This window comes from Struthio camelus, chromosome W (genome assembly GCF_040807025.1).
Source record: "Struthio camelus isolate bStrCam1 chromosome W, bStrCam1.hap1, whole genome shotgun sequence".
Lineage (NCBI taxonomy): Eukaryota > Metazoa > Chordata > Aves > Struthioniformes > Struthionidae > Struthio > Struthio camelus.
This window is the reverse complement of record NC_090981.1, coordinates 45,641,801-45,661,569: the sequence shown is the minus strand read 5'-3', so window position 1 is coordinate 45,661,569 and position 19,769 is coordinate 45,641,801. Positions and strand designations below refer to the sequence as shown.

Genomic DNA, 19,769 nt, shown 5'->3' with positions numbered 1-19,769 from the left:
GAGGTTTTTTTTACTCTTCATCGAAACACAGCTAGACATGCAGTTCAACAAAAATGTCCTATGGGGTTTTGGAATATCTGCTATTAGGCTGCCAGGTACTTGGATAAATGGAAGTGTGCAGAGAATCATCCACATGTTCCAGGAAACGGTGATATTTCTGGATGGTGCTCTCTTCTGAATTAAGTATTTAGTTCATATCCAAGCTTGTTGTTGGTCTCTCTTTCATTGGTCATGATCTTTCAAGCTGATCCTTTGCTTTTCTGCTTCTAGGAATTTCTTTTTTTCTTTCTCTGTTCAGTAAAGATGTCTCAACGCTTATGGATACTGTCCACTATTACAACATCGAAGTGGTAGAATTATTATATTTTGCTCTAGATTCTTCAATAAGTTTTTCTGGATATTCTGTTAGTTGCACAAATATTGTTACTTCAGTATTTTTTAGCTGACATCACCACTGAAATTCAATCCTTAGTTAACAAGGTTGATAAATGATTTTCTGTTATCAGCAACATAATATATGGATTTGTTCCAAATACCACTGAACGATTTCTAATGTAGCAAAATACTTTTTGCTAATAAAATTAAATATATGAAGAGTTTAACAACTGAAGCATTTGAAAGCATAATTTGTCTGTTTTGTTGTTGTAAAATAGCATGCAGTCTGTAAAAACAGACATGTCAAGTTCAGAGATAATTAGCTGGCCAGCACCTGCTAATTAGCACTGGAAAGTACAGAAATAGCAATGGTTAGGAAAAGGTAGACTATAACTGCAAGTGAGTGAGACTCAGGCCAATCTTCATTTTGAACTTTTACTTATACCTCTCTCGCTTCCTACCTGTTGGCTGCCTTGCAGGTTTGTTTTCATAATAACTAGAGCATTTGCAATGATGCTCTAATAATAAATATAGCATATATGGTGTTTTGAAGGCATACCTATTTGATAGATGTGTCTTCAAGAGTACTGATGTGGGAAACGTGGGAGATTACCTTTTAAAAAAGGAGGAGGAAGAACTGAATTGGAAACTTTAGAACACTGAAAGATTTAAGTATAGTATCCTTTCAGTGTTCTTATGTATCCTTTCAGGTTATACTGGTAACTCACAAATAGCAGTGAAACTTCAGTCAAACTTCTTATAAATTCTTGTTGAAGTAGTTCAATGATTCCTTGTACTGCAAAATCTATAAAGAAAGAAAAATGTTAGGCAATATAATTGTGTATGTTAGGATAATTACGTTAGTTAGCAGTGTGATGTTTTTTCTTTTCCCTCTCCCCCTTCCATGGGGAAGCTCTTGTTTTAAACAATTTAAGAAAAGCTTATATTCTGTGCAATCTCACGTTTTCCTGTCTTTGGTTATAGTAGTGGACTCTCTTCTTTAGTACATCCTTCTTTTACTTCATTGCAACTTTTCAGCTCGTGGCAACTGACCAGAAGTAGATAGGCGTGTATGTGTCTACCTGTACGTTTTGCAGAGTGGTGCTGGTGTAGAATACTTGTTGCGATGATCCTGCTGCACCTCTTGCCTTGTATTGGCAGGCCATCTCTGTTTTAGAGCACTGATGCTCAACATGTTTAGAAGGGAAACATGAACAAATATAAGACAACTGTGAATTGAATTACATTGCATGGTTTCCAATATTTACTTAAATATGGGTCTCTACTTCGTTCTGGTTTTTGAAGTATTATAATAAGATGTATGCTCAACTTGATCAATGTTAATGGTTTTGGGTGAGTAGTGGGTGGTTTTTTTTTCGAGGAGTAGTTTTATTTTTTGATATTTGTCTGTGAAATTTCAGTGTTTTGGCTTGGAATATAAGCTGTGAGTTTAGCTACTTAAACTGACACTGTAACTGACTAGAGGTTTGGATGGTTGAACACTGGAACAGCTTGTGCAGAGAGGTTGTGGAGTCTCCATCTCTAGAGTGATCCAAAACCTGACTAGACATGGTCCTGGGCATCCTGCCCTAGCTGACTCTGCTTGAACAGGGGAGTTGGACCAGATGCTCTCCAGAGGTCTCTGCCGACCTCAACCATTCTGTGATATGACAAAGCATCATGATGCTGCCCAGGCATTTGTTATTGATCCATGTTTGAGGTATACTGTGGAGGCACATGGTCCTTTTTTTTTTTTTTTTGGAAGTCTTTCTTCCTCAACACCCTAAAAAGCTCAAGCGCTCTCTCAAAGGTATAATTAGAAAAAACTGTGGAGGTTTAGGGGTTTAAATTAAAAAGGATATTTTATTTCTACTTTTTTATGAACAACATAGTTAACTTTTCTTGTGTTCTGGAAACAAAAACATACTTCTCAGAAGCTGAAACAACTGTAAGAAGCAAAATTATTGGCTAAAGCTAGTATGATACAGACACGTGTCCTCCCCTGTCAGACTTCTGTTAATTGATTTGCACGTGTCATCTCTGTTCCCAGTTCTTACTGTTTTCAAAACACATATTCTTCCATTTATAATCCTGTCGATGGAGACTGCTGTTGATGCCACGTTCTGAAGTGGTATGTTCTTCCACAGCTCTACAGAGCTCTGAAATAGTGTGGAGCGAAATGAGAATTTGTTAAAGGCTCACTCTTTTGTAAATGTTGGCAGAATTCCTCTTGTATCTTCATATGCAGCCTCTGAACCTTTGAGGACACTCAGAGGTAGCCCTAACCCAATGAGCACATCAGCTTCGGTAGCATCTTTGGCATTTGCTAGGTTGCCAGGCTGGAGCCTGTTCCTGTGGATGGGGAGGGGAAAAAGGGAAAAACAAAAACAAAAAAAACCCACTGTCACTTCTGAAGGCTTTCCCACTCCGTAGGAATCCCCAGCAGGGAACCTGCAGGCTGTAAACCCTTTGCACTGAAATACAGTTAAATATTTTTAGATACTTTTTATTTAAATAACCTGGATGGAGGTTTATGGAAAGCATTAAGTGTTCTGACACATAATCAACACTATAACAAAATCCTAGCAACATTAAAATATTATTAAAAAGGGAAGTCCTGACATCCTACCATTTAATGAAGAGTTTTCTTCCATCCTTTTAATGGATGTACATCTAGCTTGAGAGCAGTAATAGTCATCCTTCTATTCAGTCAAAATTGTAAGGTACAGCAGTTCCCCAGCCTGTTGTCATGTAAATTATGCATACTATGAAGTACTTGGCACATTAGCTGCCTAAAGAGGAAAAATCCAAGTGCATGACAATCTTTTTTTCTTGTTTTAACAAGAATAAGGATCCTGCAGCCTGAGGACTGTATGCAAGCTGTGACTTCATATAGCACAGTGGTTCTGTTATTTTACTTGTTCCCTGTGTTTCTGTTGGCTAGCCCTACTCAATGTGTGTTCAAGTGTGGTCTGTCAGACGTGTCTGAAAGGTCCTTTTGGTGCTCAGAGAGGAAAATTCCCTTTTACCAGTCTCAAAGACGGAACACAAATTTTACGCTTCCAAATATGTGGGATTTTTTTGTTGCCTTTTTTTTTGTTTTAAACCTCCATATCTTAATCTGGAATGTTGGCTTTTCGAGCTGAAAAAAAATTTAAGTGGTGTTTTGGAAAAATATGGGGTTATAAGCCCAATTTCCTGAGAAAATGAAGCTTACATTATTGTATTGCCTATCTGCATATACGGGTCCTTCCTCAAAACTTCTGAGTCCGTCAGCTCATTTCCTCCCAGCTTGAAGCTGAGGTGACGTTTTGAAGATGATTGTTTTTCTGAGCTTTGTAGAAGAGTTCATCATAAATTTGTGCCCTTGCTGAGGGGAAAGAGGTAGAATATGGCTTGTGGATGCTGTTTGTCAGTAATGAGCTAGCAGGGTTCCACAATTTATACTTGCTGTCTTCTGCCGAGTAGGAATGTTACAGGAACCATGGAGTTAGAAGGGAATATCGTAGCAGTGATTGAATTTAGAGGAAAAAAGAAGCACCTCTATAACAAAAGAAACTTAATTAGTTCCAGTGTGCACAGTGTGCTTTGCTGAAGTTTTCCAAACTGAATGGGATTGCGTGAAATTGAAGGAGCTTCTTTACCTGAGCTCTTGGAAACCTTTTCTTTTAAACTGTAGTTAGATAAGTTTGTAGAAACCATGTTGGTTCTCTGCTGTATTCTGTCTTTTAAATCAGGGATTTAAGATCAACATATATGAATTTTATCTTATTTGTTACTTAAATTTAGCTTTTTTTATAGCTAAATTTTAATGCTCCTTAGAGGGTGGATTTTTTATAGTAAGCAAAAATATCATCTAATAACCTTCGCAAAGGCTAGAATAAGAAGATATATCGTAAAAACACAGAACTGACATTTCAGAAATGTTGATTCAGAACTCTTCTTCTGTGCAATCTAGTGCCATGCTGGTAGGTAACAAGTTACAGACTAAATTTTGACTGAATCCACTGGGGTTTGTAGGTATGTTAAACCACATTCAGTGCAAGTGTGAAGATCTATTGTTTTTAAAAGTGTACACAGACATTTATAGGTATATACTGTATGTACTTGTATATCTATATACTGTACATATACATATACACACACATGCACACACTTTTTTTCTTTTTAAGTATTTACCAGACACGGGAAGTTTGAGAAAATGCCCAGTTAGGTATTTCTGAAATTGTCTTGTAGGTTTTCAAATTCACCAATTTCCTTTTTACAGTGCCTGAAAATGACAACAAAGCGGAATTTGTTTGTGCGGCTGGTGCCATGCCGCTGTCTGCGTGGAGAGGAGGAAACAGTCACTACGCTTGATTATTCTCACTGCAGCCTGGAACAGGTGCCTAAAGAGATTTTTACTTTTGAAAAGACCTTGGAGGAACTCTATTTAGATGCTAATCAGATTGAAGAGCTTCCAAAGGTAGGTTGCATGGTTTTCCTTTTTGTGATGCATATTAACTCTGTTACTTCATCAGCATTGGTAGGACCTGATAGTGTCTAGCTTTCCACTTTGGCTTTCAGGCTGCAATTTGCCAAATGCTTTTAAGTTGATATTGGCCTCCAAAGAAGTAATCCTGAGGAAAGAATATTTATGCACTTTAGCTGGACCAGTTTCTTCTACTTGTTTGGAAAGAAACTGCTCAAAATACTGATCCACTCCAAGAGAAGACAGTGGTACAAAGTGGAAGAGGCAGGATAACTCATTTCTGTAGCAGTGTCTGCTGATACTGACTTAACTGTATTGAACAAATTGTGGTGTTATTTTGAATCTCTGATAACATACGAAAATAAAAAGGTGCAAGGTTAATGTCTTATTCAGATTTCCGAATAAGTCGTCCACAAAAGACGACTACAGTCCAAAGCATTTATGCACTTGAAGTCCCGCTTCCTACTTTGGAAGGGTGAATTTTGGAAGTATATACTTTAAGTTCATAAGCTAGAGAGCTGGAATATCAGCTTGATTAAATCTTCATTAAATAAATTAATATTTATTGTTAGTTCTGACATTGGAAGACAAACTGCACTGAATTAACAATATACTAGGGGAAAAATGAAAATTGTGTCAGGGAGACTTTTGAGAAGTTTGAAGCGATCATTACAATGGATAACATTACTAGATCCTATCTTGATAGAATTAGGTTAGTAATTAATATTTAAAATTGATTTTATCATAATTGTATACAAATCTTCACTGTCAGGCAGGATGACTGCAGAATGCTTTGTTAGATTTTTAGAATGTTTGTTATGACCATCTCAGTCTTTGCTGTTCTAGATTTTTTGGAAGTGAAGATAATTGAAATTCATAAGAAAATAAAGCAATGGTAGGACACTAACTTATTGATCAGAAGACTCTGATTTCAGTGAAGATGAGTTAAACCAACCGAGTGCTTTTGAAAATTCACCCTTAAATGTGCCTGAAAAGCCATCTAAGAAAATTCATACTCTTATGGTGAATAGGGCTAAAAACATATGAGTTGAAACTGGATGTTTTTGACAGTTGGTATAGTTTAGAGCTTTCATTGCTCTATCTGTGTCTCTTCCCAAAGAGCATGCTGCTTTGAGGTTTAGGCCTTTGAGTTTTTAGTAGTTTGCTTGTGAAGACTTTGTATTCGGATGATAACAGAACTTCATTCCTGTTTCTCTTTGCATTGTCTTTATAACAAAGAATATTGCATGCATAAAAAGCAGTGTAGAATACCTCTTTTTGTTAGCCAAAAAAATTTAAATCTTCCAAACTCTTCCTGTGGTAAATTTGTAACTTATTGCCCAAATAACAGGAATTAAGAAAACGTCATCTGTCTTAACGGAAAATAATGGTTTAAAAAAAAAAGTTTTATTAGTCTTAAAAGAGGAGATGGTCTGTACTGTAGTAATCAAATGAATGTATGTTGGAGTTTAGACCAGAAGAGGTTATTAAATAGTTTGCTTGGTCTTCCTTTTCTCTTACGTGCCATGTGATTTCATTAGTCAGCTCCTGTATGAAATCCAGTTTTGAGAGGTGAATAAATTGAGAGGTGGGCAATCTTACTTGCCTTGGCCTATTCAAAGATTAAATTCTTCTCCCACTTAAAAAGACTGCTTCAACATTTTGAATTTTATTCTCTTTTGCTTTTCTCTGCTGGTCTGAAGGGACCTATAATGCGTACACTCACTTCCTGTTAATGCATTTGCATGTTACAATAAATCATCTTTAGAGTCTTATTTTTGCAAAGTTAATGTTTAAGTATTTTTGGTAAAGCCTTCTTTTCAGCTTGTGGGTAATTTTAGTAGTTATTTTTTGCTACCCTCCCATTTTCAACCATCCTGAGAAGGCAAAAACATGTGAATTGAAATACTGTAAAGAAAAGAAAGAGCTTAGGGAGTAGTAAAGACATAATAAAACTCTGTGTGGTTTTTTGGTTTTTTGGTTTTTTAGTTTTTTGGTTTTTTGGTTTTTGTTGGTAGATAGAACTTGTAATCTTAAAACTAGTTGGAAGCAGATAAACTTCCCTACCAGGGAAGTTCTAATAATGCTTTAAAAAGATTCTAGTAGATTTGTAATAGGAGTTTCAAGCTGTGTAAGCCTTTGCCCTAACCCAGGCTTATTTAGTCTTTCAACTCTGAAGTAGGCTTCTAAATAAGCCACCCTCTCAGGCAGAGGGTGCAGTACTTTTGGGGCTCCAGCCTTCTGAGGTCACGTTAAGGTCCACTCTTTCCCTTTTGTCTTTGCCCCTGGTGGTGTGCTCTTATCCCTGTTTTGACGTTTGGTACCCCTTTGTATGTGACAACATAGCTGTTTATTGGGCTATCTTGTCAATCTGATCACCAAAATGGCCTGTAGGGTTTTTTAATCACCCCCAATCCCTGCTGGGAAGTTCACCCCAGAATACCCCAAAGATTGTTTTTAAAAATTCCTCAATTAAGTTGACCAGCTGAGGGTGCAGCATGAGTGGACTGTGATGGGGAGAGTGATAGTAGTAGAGAAAGATTTGACTTTTCCAGAGATGCTAGTGTGAAAGTGTTAATTTGGGTATTTGAAACATTTATCTTGGGTGCCTAAATCACTTCTGAAAATGTTCCCTGTTTATCTCAAGTGCTACAATATGCCTTTGAGACTGTACCTGTGTTTGTTTTCCTACTTATTTTGTTATTGGGAAGAAATTGGTAGCAGTAAGTAAAATAGACTTTATCTCTGGAGTTGAGTGCCAGTAATGATGATCTACTTAATCACAGAATATGCAAGCATTAGAAAATAAACAAAACAACAAAAAAAACTCATCCTACAAACCTTTCCTCTTCCCTTTTTTCTGCAAGGATGTTGCAAGGATGTTCCTTGTGCTGCATTTGTTTTTATCTGACTAATTAAGGAAATTTCTAATGATTCCAAGAGTCCAGATTACTGTTTTCAGGGATGAGTTTTAAGTGTATATTCTTCCTTGAAGTACTAAAACAAACCAATGGCTCCAAAACATATGAGTTCATCATAGTTTTTATTCCCATATAATATTCTAAGGTAGCTTTAACTTTTCAATGCCTAAATGATATTGACTAGTTTCTAACAGGTGCACGTTTCTGAGGAGTCAAACATCGCTAGGCAAATTGAAGCTCATTCTTTGAGCGGTCCATCTTGCTAATTTATATCTTCTTTTGTTCTCGGGTGGTATATGCAAACATTAAATCAGTGGGGTTGGTTCAATTGCTTGTGGTTAAAATAATGGCTGTTTAATTGAGAAGGACCCAAGGAATTATTTAGACTAAGCCTGCTGCTGTGTCCTTAAGAGTTAAGATAAATTTTTCTAGTTGAAGAGCACTTTCAGTTTGTGTCTGATCTTTTCTCCATATTCTGTAAGAAAAGAATGCTAAACAAATATTTATGAATGACCTTACTCAAAATTGTTGGGGAAAGAAACTTTGTGTACCCACAACTACTTGGTCATAAATTATTCAGGTTAACCTTTTCAGCCACTTGAAGATATTTATTATGTGCTGTCTGGAAACTTCCTATTTTTCCCTCTCTTCCCCACGAGTGCTGAGGGAGCTGGCGGATATTATCGCTAGGCCACTCTCCATCATCTTTGAAAGGTCCTGGAGAACAGGAGAGGTGCCTGAGGACTGGAAGAAGCCAATGTCACCCCAGTCTTCAAAAAGGGCAAGAAGGAGCCAGGAAACTGTAGGCCTGTCAGCCTCACCTCCATCCCTGGAAAGGTGATGGAACAGCTCCTCCTGGAGGTCCTCACTAAGCATCTGGAGGACCAGAAGGTGATGAGTAGTCAGCATGGATTCACCAAAGGGAAATCATGCTTGACCAATCTGATAGCCTTCTATGACGGAATGACTGGCTGGGTAGATGAGGGGAGAGCAGTGGATGTTGTCTCCCTGGACTTGAGCAAGGCTTTGGATACTGTCTCCTGTCACATCCTCATAGGGAAACTCCAGAAGTGCGGGCTGGATGAGTGGAGGGTGAGGGGGCTTGAGAACTGGCTGGATGGCCGAGCTCAGAGGGTTGTGGTCAGTGGTGCAGAGTCTAGGTGGAGGCCTGCAGCTAGCAGAGTCCCCCAGGGGTCAGTCCTGGGTCCCGTCTTGTTCAACATATTCATCAATGACCTGGAGGAAGGCACAGAGTGCACCTGCAGCAAGTTTGCTGATGGTACTAAACTGGGGGGGGGGGGAGGGGGGGGGGCTGACACACCAGAAGGCTGTGCTGCCATTCAGAGGGACCTGGACAGGCTGGAGAGCTGGGCGGAGAGGAACCTCCTGAAGTTCAGCAAAGGCAAGTGCAAGGTCCTGCACCTAGGCAGGAATAACCCCATGCACAGGTACAGGCTGGAGGTTGACCTGCTGGAAAGTAGCTCTGCCGAGAAGGACCCTGGGAGTCCTGGGGGACAGCTAGCGGACCATGAGCCAGCAATGTGCCCTTGTGGCCAAGGAGGCCAATGCTATCCTGGGGTGCATGAGGCAGAGTGTTGCCAGCAGGTCGAGGGAGGTGATCCTGCCCCTCCGCTCAGCCCTGGGGAGGCCTCACCTGGAGTGCTGGGTCCAGTTCTGGGCCCCCCAGGACAAGAGAGACGTGGCACTCCTGGAGAGAGTCCAGCGGAGGGCTACCAAGATGATGAGGGGACTGGGGCATCTCTCCTGTGAGGAAAGACTGCAAGAGCTGGGCCTGTTCAGCCTGGAGGAGAGAAGATTGAGAGGGGATCCCATCAACGTATACAAGTATCTGAAGGGGGAGTGTCAAGAGGATGAGGCCAGCCTCTTCTCTGTGGTGCCCAGCAACAGGACAAGAGGCAACGGGCAGGAACTGGAACACAGGAAGTTCCATCTGGACCTGAGAAAAAACTTCTTCACTGTGAGGGTGACAGAGCACCGGAACAGGTTGCCCAGAGAGGTAGTGGAGTCTCCTTCCCTGGAGACATTCAAAACCTGTCTGGACGGGATCCAGACGTGAATCCAGACTAGATTGCACCTAGTGTAATGTGCTCTAGGTGACCCTGCTTGAGCAGGGGGGCTGGACTAGATGATCTCCAGAGGTCCCTTCCAACCTCAACTGTTCTGTGATTCTCTGTAATATTATTGGTCTTACATTGTGAATTTGAAAAGTTTTTGGGTAAGAATCTCATGGAACCTTGCATATAGAAAGAGATCTGCCCCAAGCTAATATTCTATACAATAGCTGCTGCACGTATTTATTATAATAATTTATATACAGTTTTCTGTCTCCTTAGATAAAACTTGCACTAGTTTTCATCTTTTTTTAGATTTTAGTGTACTTGAGTTAGGAACTGTATGATAGATTAGTAGAAACTTTTTGGAAGATAAAGTAGAGTTTTCTAAAAGAAGTTAGTTTTAGATCAGCCCCTACTGAAATGCTGTGTTCCAGAACTATTTGACTTTTTAAAGTGTATAAAACTTTTTTCCTTTTCTTTTTTTGTAATAACTTCTGGGTGTCATCTAACAGTTCTTATGGGAAATACTCTGTACTATGTATAACTGCACTTCACAGTTTCTGCGATACGGGAAGGGCTTTGTAGGAAGTGTTAAACACAGCTACTGGTTTGCTGTGGCCGCTTGCAGTTTTTTGCCTTCCTAAGCATTATAAACTTGATTCATTTTGAGTATACTAATTGTCAAATGAAGTTTCTGTAGTGAAAGACTCCAAACAGTTTAGTCTTCAAGCTGTGAGGTCAGAAGTTAAGGGGATTAATAACAAAAGGTATACAGAGGAAACTAAGAGAAAGTCGCATTCACTTTTTCCTTTGTTTCAATAGCAACTTTTTAACTGTCAGTCTCTGCACAAGCTGAGTTTGCCAGACAATGATCTAACCACATTGCCAGCATCCATCGCAAATCTCATTAATCTCAGGGAACTGGATGTCAGCAAGAATGGTAAGTCACTTCACTTATTCTGTTGGGGTTGCTAAAAGGCAAATCAGCATGACTGTATAAAGGTACAAGTGAAAATGTTATTTTTAGAAACTCTAAATCTAATAAATTTTAAATTGTTAGTCTAAATCATTGCTTCACATAAAAGGTGTTCTTTTATAGTCTGTTTGTAATATACGTTGTTTTTGTTAACTGATTTGTACTTTGAGATTCATTACTGAAAAACTGATGTGGTGAAGGATTCTCATATTCTCTCAGATATGCATATGCACAAATTTATTACTCTTAGTGGCCCTTCTAGGGTTTCACTATACTGTAGGAAAGTTGCGTGTGCAAAAGCATTTGTAGAGTTTTTAGGATTCTCTTCTGCTTGGTTTCCGATGAAAGTTGTTTGTTTATAGTACACAGTGTGAAAACTGTAGTAGGACTTGACTGCTTTGTTATCCGTGCTGTGAGGATGGTAACCTCTGTTGCATGGGGAGAGTAAGCAGTTTTGGACAGTGACTAGTTCACATCTCTGACTCTTTAGAAATCTATCATTTGGTGCAAGTCAGAGTGCTTGATAAATTATGAAAAGATGTCAGCCAAGTATTGTGCATATGGGTTTTTCTAATGGTACTGTTTTGTCAAGTTGGCGGCTGTGCGCAACTATGAGGAAATTTAACTAATGTCGTCATCAGACTTGTTTTTGTGGCATATTTAAAAAGAAAAAAAGAAAAGCATGTTAAATCATATGCTGAGTTGATGAGAATGTAATAGTCTTGCACTGCTGATTTCAAAGTGAAGCTAGAGGACCGGTTGCAAAGTAAGACTAAAAGTTTTCTTAATTTAAACTGTCATATTTACTTCCCATTGATGAAATGTCCAAAGACCAAGCAGAGCTCAGGATATTCACGTAGGTATAAATTGTTGAATGAGAGTTCTCCATGACTTAATGTAAAATTTTTAGGTCTTCACACCAGTGTTTGCTGTTGTGTTGTTTTTCTTTTTCATTTCAAATAAATTTCAATTTTGCCTGGAGATCTAAGTATCTGCTTAAACTGATGTTCGAAAATAAGAGTTGAATGATTATGCAAAATATCATCTTCCATCAAATTCATTATTTTTTCAGACAACTAGCTAATTATGACTCCATAAAAATAAAAGTTCTACTTTTTTATAAAAATATTGCAGTCACTGAAGTATTGTCATTCTCCTTCAGTGTCTGTTGTAGCCCAATCTATGCTTAAACTGTTATGTTATTTTTTCTATGTGATGAATATAGCATTTACAGTGTGATAAAGTGACTTGATTGTTACTGCTCTGTTCCTGGTACAAGTGGATTAGTCTTTAGTCTTTTCTAAAGAACACTGTCCTTAAACTTTCACAATTAAGTAAGAATCTTTTTTTTTGGGGGGGGGGGGGGGGGGGGGGTTGAGTGGACCTAATATGAACTATTAAAAGGATTAACTGTTTCCAACACAGAAGTTTTCAAGGAATAAGATTTGAAAGCAGCAAAAGGGTTTTTGAGTTTTAGTTTTGGCAAAATACAAGTAGGCAGCTTGTCAGTTACTGACTAGAGTTAGTTGTCCACCCAGAATAATGTAAGCTTTAGCTAAGCCTTCAAAGAACTGCTGAAAGAACATTTGTTACTCTGAGGCGTGTAAAGTATTTAAGAAGGCAATAGCTGAATCACTTATTATTCCAGTAAACTATGGAGAAGTGTTTTTGGGAGTTGCCTTTAATATCTTGCAGGACAAACAATTGATGGGACACTAATTTAAACTATTGCTATGTGCCTGTTAATTTCACCACAATTTGAATATGTTCTCTGCCTAGCGTTGCACATCAAAAATAGCCATGAGATTGCACCTTTACTTTTCTTTGGGCATCTTACTCTCCCCAAGCCCGCCACTCCTGAAAGCTTTGTAAACTCCAGAAACAAGTTGGGATCCTTGTTTGTCCCTGCTTGATGAGGGAAGGAATGGTGGGTTTTCTTCTACTTTCTGATAAACTTGATGCTGTTTGAGACTTCAGTTTGCCAAGATAAGTGCCTTTTTCTTTCTCTTACCTATTACTGTTGCAACCATTGAAATTCCACTTTCTCTGTTCTTTCTGACAATTGAAATGCTGTTTTCTTTCCTTTCCTTATGTCCTCTTTTCGCTTGATAAGTTCTTATATCTCAGTTTCCCACTCTCCAGGATTGTTCTGCTTTTTCTCTGTAGCATGACTAAATATAAATCTCTTCAGTTTTCCAAGAACCAGTAAAACTGATCAAGCATCAGTCATTTCCCTCACCATCCCCCTCTTCCCCCCCAGTATTGAAAGAATATGGTATGGAAGCAATGGTTTTGTGGGAAGCGCAAGAGTTATTTTCTCTAATCTATCAAAAAATTGACTGGGGAGTAACTAGCAGTCTTAGTGAAGGATGGTGAGAGATGCCAAACTTTAAAATAGTTTTCTGTGGCTTTGTTCGTCATTTTCCTGCAGTTATGAAGGTGATAGTCCTATATTTTTTTTTCTCGTACTAATACACTGTTAAGTATTGTCTTTTGCCATAGATGGATTTAAAGAGTGGAGTGCCAGATGCTTTTGGATCAAATATGTGTTTAGTTACAAAGGTTGTGGTTTTAGAAAAGTAGTTACAAAGGTAGACTTTAATTTTCAAATACTAATGCCCATGAAATATGACAGGGTTTTCGTGTAGGATATTTGAGCTGTGTGCTGAATTGCAGAGTGCAAGTTTTTAACAGTTGCATGTTCTGGAGCACACAAGTTTCAGTATAAACATTTGGTTTGGAATATACTACTTGTGGCTGCTGAAGAGGTCATGGCTACATGAAGATGTAGCCTAAAATACCAATTTGCTGCTATGTGTGCAGCAGGCAGGGAACAGAGTTAACTTTAACTCTGTCTTTAGTCTTGGCAAGAGCCAATAAATTCTGTATCTTTTTGAAGTACCAAGTACTTCAGTTGTCCTTTATGGCTTTTCAACCTATTTCCAATGTTATTGTGAGCCATTGATATCAAAGGTATTCTGTTACTTCTGTCCAAGTACACCTAAGCTTTGGAGCTTTTCCCTGGAAGCTTGATAGTATCCTGTTCACAAAGATGAAATGGTACTTGAACAAATGCTACAATAAATAAACTATATGCTTATATCAGAAATCACATTCTACATTGTGTAAAGCATAAGAGATGTCCTTCTCTGTCCTATTGGGTTGCATCCTGAAGAGAAATTGCAACAAACTTGCAAATCTAAAGTTAAAGGCCTAAGTAGAGAAACCAGTGTTTTATTTATTAAACTGAAAGAAAATTTCAAACTGTTGTTCCTGTATGGCTAAGATGCTATTTATCACTACTGGCACAAAAGAACCTCAGCAACGAAAACAAACTCTCTTCTTCCCTAATTCTGTCTTGTTCTGGGTTTTTGAGCCAACGTTCTTCTATAAAGCAGAAAAGCCATTTCCTTCTGGCTCCTGGATGCCAGGTTTAGTCAGCACCTAGAACATTGTGGAGGGGTGTCGTGGAAATGTTGTTACCCCTCCCCTGAACAACGAGAAAGCGTTCATGTTCGCTGTATGATGGCATGTATACATGGTTTACATGGACTGAAGAGTTAGCTTCACAGGTTACTAGAAGCAAGTGATATGAAAGGCTGAGGCATATGATGAGGTGACTGCCAGGGAAATTAGGCTTCCCTGGAAGCCTGGGAAATAGGCTGGAAATCCCTGTGCCAGTGAAGTTACCTTGCAGGGAAACAGAGTGAGAGAGTCTGTTACTGCTTACTAAAAGGCAGTGGAAAAAAAAAAAAATTTGGATTCTTACACTCCATATTATTAATGCTTTTGAAAGACTAAAACAGCAAGATTGGAGAATAACAAGTAGGGCCAAGAGGTGCATGGTGTTTTGCAAACTAAGGTATCCTTAATAGTCTCTTGGATATTATGAAGTGGTTCTTTTTCACTGTAATGTTATAACAGATTTAAGCATGTCACCTTGCCGGTTGGTATTGCAGGGTATTTTCTTGGGGGAGGGGGGAAACCACATCTACCTGTAAAATTATTTAAAGGTGTTTTTATTATTAAGAAATGCAAATCTAGATCAAATATTTTTTGTTTAATCTTTTAAAATCATCTGCCGACTTGGCAAGCTGGCTTTTGTATGCTGTGTGCCAAAAGTTAGGGAGCTGGAGGAGAAGGAGAATGTCTACTCCAGTGTGGCCCATCTGGTAGATTTAGAATTTCTCAATGAAGTGAGAATTTCTGATAGTTAGCAGGGAGACTGAACCAAATTTTATTCCCCATAGGGAGATGTAAGAGAGGAAAAACCTATGTACGTAACTTGCTGTAGTTTACCTTTTCCTCCCTGTACCAAGGCAGTACCATACACAATGGTGAAATAAAAGAAATTACTATTAAAGAAATGATGCTAAATCTGCTGGCGACTCCTGAGTGTGTAGCCTTAATATAATGCATCTTCATAGGGGGGTTATAAATTTGAACTTTATCCTAAATGTAGGCAGGTCTTCTATTTACAATTATTTTTTCAAATGTTTTTAGTAATTTCTTAAATATTTTTGTCTTTTGAAAGACACTGAATAGAATGCTTCTGCCAAATAAAATTAAATTCTGTATATAAAATATATATGATAGGATGTGAATAAAACTGAATTCCAATGCAGTTAAGGCATAAATTGGGTTTTGAATATGAAATTTGAGTGTACTTATTTGAAATTCTGAAATAAGTCTGGAAACAGATTAATATTAAATTTAAATCTTGATAACACAGAAAAGGCATTGTTGTAGAAGTAATAATGATTTTTTTTAGATATGAATTGCGTGTAAAGGTAGACTATGCCCTTTTCTGTAAGGGGTCGTTCTGAGTGACTCTTCACTGAAGTCACATTAATGTACTGGTATCAACCAAAATGGCTGAGGAGACAACACTAAATTTGCAGCTAAGGATGGTAGGGGAGGGAGAATAAGCAGGATGCAGCCCTTAGATACTCGTGTTACCTTTTGGTTTCAGGTTACTCTGGGCACTCCACAACACTAACAATGAATTAGACATTGTTCAGAATCGTCTGAAGCTTGGTAATCTCCTGAGACATTGTTACGAACGAAACAGCTGCCTGCAACCTTCCTAGTATCCCATGTTTTGCAATTTTGTCCTGCCCTGGCATGTTTGGTATTATGGAAATCAGTGTCTTAGGTGTGTCTTCAAGGAGCAGCATTCTTGGTTATTCTTGTTTTCCAGACAAGAGGCATTTATTTAGGAATCTATCTTGCTTCTCAAACTCCTTTACATTGTATGAGGCACCTAGAGTTGGCCTGGAGAGGTCTTGCCCTAAAAATTGAAGCTCTTCCGACTGGTTTGAGGATGAATGCTTGGAAAACTCTATTTGGTTTATTGAAGTTTTCTAGCTGTGTCGGGACATGCTTATACAAGGAGTAAAAACATAAAAGGTGTGATTGTAGTCTTGGTTTCCCCCGGTATCAGCTCAGACAGTTTAGCAGCACAAGTTATTTGTAGTTGGAGAAAGTGATTAGGAGGCATTACCCATTTAAGTGGCATCAGGAGTCAAACATATGACAAAAACATAGAACTCATTACCTTCTGAGCTTTTAAAAAATGGCATGAGTTTTTAGCTTTCAAAGTAATATTTTAAAATTTTGAATTTCACAAGCTCTCAAAAATGCTAAACTTGACTCAGACTTCTAGTGTGTTCTAAGCAAGTTTGAAGATGAGGAGGAAAAGCTTATTTTTGAGAACCAGCTTTGTCATACGTTTTATACAACTGTAAGCATGGTATTTTTATTTTAAAGCTGGGAAGTGCTATTAAAAAGCATTTTGCATCTTTAACGCGGCTGCTCTTTCCAAACGTGGTCACTTTCTCTGCAAAAAAAAAGCCTTTTGTCTTCATTGTGAGTAAACATATTTTGTTACTGTATAATGAGAAAATATATTTAGTTAAGTACCCCCCTCATTACCAAAACGAACATCAAATATATTGTCAATGTTGGTTGTTTTTGTTGTTGTAAATCTAATTATATTGTAATAGTTATCACAACCAATAAGAATAAACTTTTCCTTAAATCTCATTAGAAAAGCTTAAAAATCACCCTATGGAAATACTTAATTTTTAAATAGAAACACTGATTTGTTTGTCAGTTTTGTAGCTCAATTGATGCTTTTGCACTGACATTTGTAAAGTCAGTATAATGACTGTTTCTTTGCCCTTCCAAGCTGTCTTGCCCTGCCACTCCCAAGCAACCTTCCAGAAAAAATCCAACATATGTTTTTTGTTGCCTGAACTTAAGACAGCACTGTAGTTGTAGCTTAAGCTCACAAACCTGCAAGTGAACATAATTAAAGGGAGGACAAATAGGAAAGGAAAATTTAAAACTTTCAGAGTGTGTAGAAGTAGAGAAAAGTACTTGTAAAGCAGAGATAGAGAGGTGACTGTTTACCAACCTATAAGCAGACACTTGTGAGGTAAAGCTGCTCCAAACAAAAATGGGTAAATCCAGTATAGTTCTTGTGAATTTTGTAAACTTTGTGAGACTTCTAAGTAAATTATTTTATTGATTAAAAGCAAAAGTTTTTCAAATAAGAGAGCTATTCTGTGTAAACAAAGTAGGAGGAGCAGAGAATGAAAGGCATATAAATTTAATCTGTGCTTTGTTAAATCCATAACAAGCTTAATTACTTAATAGGCTAAATCCATGATAGGTTTGTATTTGATTTGTGTTCCTTGAGAAAGGTAGGCTGCTTTCACAGGTCTTAAAGCTCATGTTTTTGCCTTTAGTAAGGGACAAAAAGAAAGCCATAGGTACCGTAACACTCATACGAGTATAGAAGAACTAAGCTGCAAGGTGCTTTACTAGTTTTAGTGCTACAGCAGTTGGCGGTCCTCTTCATGAGACTGCAAGAGGAGCAACTGATGTGACATACCGCAGGCATTAAAAGCTTTGGGATATTTGTTTACAGAACTAGATGAGAATATAGTTGCTATAGTCCATCCTTACTCCTGGAATTATGACTTGATTTCGAATAGGTTTTCATTAGTAATAAAGGACTAGCATACTAAGACCCGCCTTTTGCACAGGTATGCAGAGGCTAACGCTGTGCCTTGTGCAGCGTTGTAACTCCAGCTCTGAGAAGGGAGCTGTTACTGCTGCCCTACAGCCTGGTCAAGCATCTCATGGAAATGTGGGATCCTGGCTCATCTGAAACCAGCTGCAGCAGTGAATCTTCTAGGAATTTTGGAAAGAAGAATGAATGCTAAAAAGGAAGGATGAATGAGTCAGGATTATGCAGTGAATTGACTGGGATCTAAGATGCTGCTTACTTTACTTAGGGATTTCTACAAACTTCTGCAAAGCAAATTATGTAAATAATATAAGAATATAGACCATGACTGATACTGTATGTTCATTTTTCAGATAAAAATTTGAGCTTTTACAAAAAGTTTTCATTATCTTTGGGACAGTCGTGGCATATTTTCTTGAGCTCTGAAAATATTTCATCTTGATTACCATGTTTGATTCATATTTGCTCCAGTTGCAGCAAAGAGGACTGAGTGGAAAACTTACCAAAGCTGCTCTTTTTATAGTGGAGCTGCTTTCAGGCAGGTCCTCGCAGCTGTTTGCCCAGGAGTGCAGGCCACGGTGAATAGAGTAGCTGTGGAGGGGACATACATAATTAAGGTTGCTTTTATATTCATGCAGACTGAGTGTATATGTTTGATTCTGTGTCATCCCCACTTGTAAGGCTGCAGACTGGGAAGGGTGCACAGAGGGCATTTGTTCTTGCAGCAAGAGGACTTTTGGTGTGCCTATGTGCCTGTTTAGAGCAAGAAAATGTTTTTCTCACGTTTTTCAGAAACTGAGAGACCCAGCTGTAAACTCTTTCCTTTGGGAGTGTTACCCATATAGCTTTCCCAGGTCTCATATCTGTTACTGAAATTTTTTTTCCTATGCTTTTTAGGAATTGGATGATTAAATCTCTTAGCAACCCTCTGTTTTAAAATATTCCTCTGTAAAAAGAGGTGGAAGTTGATTTGGAGGTACTGCCACTGCTGTCTCGAGCAATAATAGTTTGAATAATTGAAGTTTAGGAATACTAGTGTTAGCATTTGATTGCAAAGAAAAATGTGCGAACATGACTGGAGTATGGGCAACAAAGCAAAACCCCATCTTCGGTATAGCTGAAACAATTGCACGTGTCAGCCCTGGGATCCATCACAGTACAGGCTCCTGCCAGCAGTGGATCTGATTTCCACAGTTTTCTGCAAACTCAGAACTGCTGATATCTGAGTGCAGAATCTTTTTTTTTCTGAGGAAGAGAAAAGGTGGTTCCAGTTTTCACTCCTGCTCTGTGAGTAATGCTGACCCTGGGGAGAGGAAAGGGTCTGCTATCCAGGGGAGGAGATCACTGTAACTCCAGATGGTGGGTGAGACCTCAATTATACTTACAATTGCCTTAATGCAGTCTTAACAATGAGGGAGACATTAGCACATACTTGTTCTATCAACTGTGCCAAAACAATTATTGCTCTCTGGGGAGATAGAGACCAGATGAAATTCCTTATTTCAACAGTGCTATGTGATTCGGGACTGAAGTCGATTACATACAGACTTATGGCCGTTGACCCTAACTCCCTGTGCGACCTTTTTGGTGCCTTTGCACACATACTGCGGCTGGTCTGGAGACCTTGATTAACCATCACCAGTCTGTAGGCTGTGCTGCTTGGCTGGGGAGTTTTTGCCAAATGGAGTTTATGAATGATGAATGATTTCTGCTTTTTGGCTCAGCCCAGGCAATTTAGTTTTCCCTTTGCCCAATTGCCAAATTTTCTGTAACTATTGTCCAATTTTATTCCCTTTTTCCAGTGTCAGTTATGATAGGAATTGACAATGAGTTTAAAATTCCTGAGATTTGGGCAAACGAGGAGGAAGGAGACATACAAGTAAATACTAAATGCTACTATTCAAATCTCACTTCT

At 38.4% G+C, this 19,769-nt stretch overlaps 1 protein-coding gene across 12 annotated transcripts in view; it reads left to right on the top strand.

Moving 5' to 3' along the window:
• LOC138064023 (erbin-like) overlaps positions 1–19,769 on the top strand; it is a 117,793-nt gene that overhangs the window by 44,811 nt on the left and 53,213 nt on the right. For all 12 annotated transcript variants that reach the window (XR_011137237.1, XM_068924543.1, XM_068924544.1 and 9 more), the window contains 2 exons: positions 4,643–4,840; positions 10,665–10,782. Coding sequence is in view for 11 of the 12 variants with exons in the window: in XM_068924543.1 (XP_068780644.1) it covers positions 4,652–4,840; positions 10,665–10,782 (307 nt within the window). In the remaining variant the exon portion in view is untranslated. The remainder of the gene's footprint in view (positions 1–4,642; positions 4,841–10,664; positions 10,783–19,769) is intronic.